The 4047-nt window shown below is 39.2% G+C and overlaps 1 protein-coding gene across 2 annotated transcripts in view; it reads right to left on the bottom strand.

Annotated features, from left to right (window-relative positions):
* Positions 1–453: 453 nt before the first annotated feature.
* LOC121375668 overlaps positions 454–4047 on the bottom strand; it is a 40397-nt gene continuing 36803 nt past the window's right edge. For both annotated transcript variants that reach the window (XM_041503234.1, XM_041503232.1), the window contains one exon: positions 454–1794. In XM_041503234.1, coding sequence (XP_041359168.1) covers positions 976–1794 — 819 coding nt within the window. In that variant the 3' untranslated portion in view covers positions 454–975. The remainder of the gene's footprint in view (positions 1795–4047) is intronic.

Genomic DNA, 4047 nt, shown 5'->3' on the forward strand with positions numbered 1-4047 from the left:
CAGGTATTTGTACCGGTTTTTGAAAACACTGTTGATGTAATATGGAAGCTTGCACAGGTTCCTTCGGATGATTTTAAATGTGTAATCAGTTCTCAGTGTACAAGAAATGCAGGGGTAAATAAAAGTTTGTTTTGTTTAATGACACCACTAGAGCACATTGATTTATTAATCATCAGCTATTGGATGCCAAACATTTGGTAATTTGGACTTATAGTCTTAGCTATTAGTAGAAAATGATTTTTTATATGTATCATCCCACAACAAGATAGCACATACCACGGCCTTTGATATACAACTGGCTGGAATGAGAATCACCAATGGTGATCTATCCCAAACCAATCTCACATCAAGTGAGCATTTTACCACTGGGCTACATCCTTCCCCTTGCAGGAAACGATTGCCTTCATCTCATGACTTGTGTTAATATGTCTTAACAAGACAAAGGCATATTTTAACATTTTTTATTTATTGCAATATAAAATATACATTTAATTCAGCATCTCTAGACTGCTATGTATTTACAGGATTAGACAGATTTCCATTAGATATGTGATGAAATTTGATCCAATGCAGAAAAAAATGAGTACATCACATATTTTTGAGAAAGTCTGTAAAAACTAAATAATTTTAGTTTTGTACCACGATGTGTTGTAAATGATACAGTCAAACTGAATATTGTGACAGTCTGTTGTAAAAACAAAATTTATATCCGTTTTGTTCCATTAAGTGCCGTAAATGATACATTTGTTAAATAAACTGAATCAGGGGTGGGAATTCTCCTCGGATCCGCGGTTTTCCTCTCATGGAACATTGCATTTCCTCGCATTTTAATCGTCCTTGCCCCCAGACCCTTCTAGATTTCCTCATTTTTTTTACAGTTCACCACCCCGGACCCCTCTCGATTTCCTCTTTTTTTCTTTTTTTTTACAGTTCACCAATTCCCACCCCTGGTGAATGATTTAATGATGACATGGTTCAACTGAGGTAGTGCACTTGATTTTGGAATCTAGCCTTGACGTCGGGACTGTACTTTATAAATGGTTTCAACTCCTCCGTCAGTGTCACTTTCCTCCCATAGGGAGGAGCACACTTGTACGAACTGTCGCTCAGACTGTCCATGTGTCGCAGACTCGCCCGCACCTGCTCAAGCGGGGGCAGGTGTTCGAACCCCGTGTGGTAAGGGTCTGGACTGTTCATCGTCAGCCGCTGGTTGCTGTACGAGTACTGGGTCGTGGTGCGTAACAGCGGCGACATCGACGGGGCCGGACTGAACTTGTCGCCGCTCACCTTGAACAGCGGCTTGTTTCTCTTCTCACGTTCGCGCTCCGTCTTCAGCCTGTGGACGACCGACCCTCTGCAGATCTTCTCCTTGTTGTACTTTGGCCGATTGCTCACAGGCTCGCACTGATCCACTCGGACGTTCAGACTGCCCGTGTCCTGCAGTCCCGGCATCGGACTCGCGTCGTCGCCGTTGTCATTGTTACCTGGCTCTGTGGAATGACTCAGCATGTGCTTATCCAACATCACCGACTGTCTGGTGGGGGGTCGGCTCCTAGTCGGGGGGCGACTCCTGGCCGAGTTGCGGCTGCTGAGTACTGTGTTGGGGCGTGTGGTAGGGGTGGTAGCCGGTCGGCCGGAAGACCGTGTTTTCCGCGTTGACATCATCTGCTGGTACTGGGTGTTCGTGTTGGAGTCCTTCCAATCCTGGGGTGGAAATTTGGTGTCTTTATCCTCCTGAATGCCCTTGATGGCGATTGGCTCAAAATATACATTGCCATGGTAACCTCTCCAGGCCTGAAAATATATAAAATACATATATTTATTACCCCAGCGGTCACTCGTAACAGGGAAAATATTTTCCATATTTTCTCAGTGAGAAATATTCTGCATTGGTCTAACGAACAATACTATTGGACAATTTGACGCTCACAAACCAATGATCTTGTCATCACAATTTGGCAAACACACAAAATAACGTCATGTAGTTTAAAGAGTTTGCGTTTACAGCTCTCTATTTTTGGTGTTAAATTTATAACAAAATGTAATTTTAATGCAATTCCTTATAGATTTTGTAGCAGAATAAAGAACACTTTTGGTTTTTTATAATTATTTATGAACGTGTTTAAATTACAAAGTTATAGCAATTCTCAGAAAAGTGCGCAAAGTGGTTTACATCATTTCTATACAGGTTGGCCTTTCATGCATGTGCCTCGAAAATAAAGGCTTCTAGAGAAAAAGTAGCTGAGGTAATAAATAGAATAACAAACTCGGTACCAGTTATTATCAAATTTATGTCCCTCATGAAATAATTTTCATTTGTCACTCGCTAAAGCTCGTGACAACTGAAAATTATTTCACTCGGGACATAAATTTGATAATAACTGGTAACTTGTTTATTATCCTCTATATATAGTATGCATTAATATATAGAAGATTCGTCACAAGTGTCTTTTAATATGGAAAATATCAACCGAGTCTATGTTAATCAGTATTTGTTGACGCTCTGCCTCGACAAATACCGATTAACTAGGCAAGGTTTATATTTTACATATTAAAAAAACACCAGTAACGAATTCTATTTATCCTATAAACACTTCTAAAATAATATTTTAATTCAATTTTCAATCACAGAACTAAAGTCGCAGCCATCGGTAATATGACGTCATCACGATAAGCACAAATTAGTTTGACATCACGCATTTTAACTAAAGCTTTGTAAACGTTATGCTCAGGTACACAGGTCTTGTTGGCTTGTAAGCAAATGACCCACCCACAGTAACACATTACCTAGAGACCTTGCAAATTTGTATACCATTATAAACCGGGTTAATGCACTAAAATTATCACATGGGCTTACGACATGAATATCATGGGTAAGTTATAGCATAAATATATATATTATATACATTAATCAATAGTAAATTTTGTTCCCAAAAACATTCTTGACTTGAGCATAATATTTATATCATGGACTACAAACAAACAAAAAAAAGTTTATGAACATCCCAGCACCCTGTTTAATTAGTGGCTGTTGGGTAACAATCTAATAAACTGACATCAGCCCTACATTCAGCGAGTGAACAGTTCACTAACAGTGTGAACTATTTAACTAGTTCCCAATGTGGCCATTTGGTTTAATGTGACACATAAACCAGTCTAGCGAATGTTTTTCTGCTTGATGTGGCTGAACACTGCCAAGTAGTGGAACGTATCACTGAGTGTACCACCGGCCTCGGTGGCGTCGTGGCAGGCCATCGGTCTACAGGCTGGTAGGTGCTGGGTTCGGATCCCAGTCGAGGCATGGGATTTTTAATCCAGATACCGACTCCAAACCCTGAGTGAGTGCTCCGCAAGGCTCAATGGGTAGGTGTAAACCACTTGCACCGACCAGTGATCCATAACTGGTTCAACAAAGGCCATGGTTTGTGCTATCCTGCCTGTGGGAAGCACAAATAAAAGATCCCTTGCTGCCTGTCGTAAAAAGAGTAGCCTATGTGGCGACAGCGGGTTTCCTCTAAAAACAGTGTCAGAATGACCATATGTTTGACGTCCAATAGCCGATGATAAGATAAAAAAATCGTTAAATAAAACAAACTTTACACTGAGTGTACCAAGATATTTTTAAGATCTTGTAATGTTGCTGATAGTTTTACATCAGGTACTCTGGTGTCATAGATGCTATGTTTATAATATCACAGTAGTTGTGGGGTAATGTGATATATATATATATATATATATATATAGCATATATATATATATATATATATACTATATGTAATGTAGCAAATACTATGTATGTACGATGTCAACATTTTCGGATATAATGAGAACCACAACTTGGTAGATTTGAAATTAAGATTATATTTCAATACTTGGTCAAGATAAAGGTGAATAAAAAGGATGACATACACTGATGGATAGAAATTAAGGATCACACCAATATGAACAGCAAAACGTTACAACCACCCTCATCCTAAGTGTAAGGAAAAATAGGAAAAGTTTGTTTTGTTTAACAACACTACTAGAGCACACTGATTTATTAATCAT

This window comes from Gigantopelta aegis, chromosome 6 (assembly GCF_016097555.1).
Source record: "Gigantopelta aegis isolate Gae_Host chromosome 6, Gae_host_genome, whole genome shotgun sequence".
Taxonomy (NCBI): domain Eukaryota; kingdom Metazoa; phylum Mollusca; class Gastropoda; order Neomphalida; family Peltospiridae; genus Gigantopelta; species Gigantopelta aegis.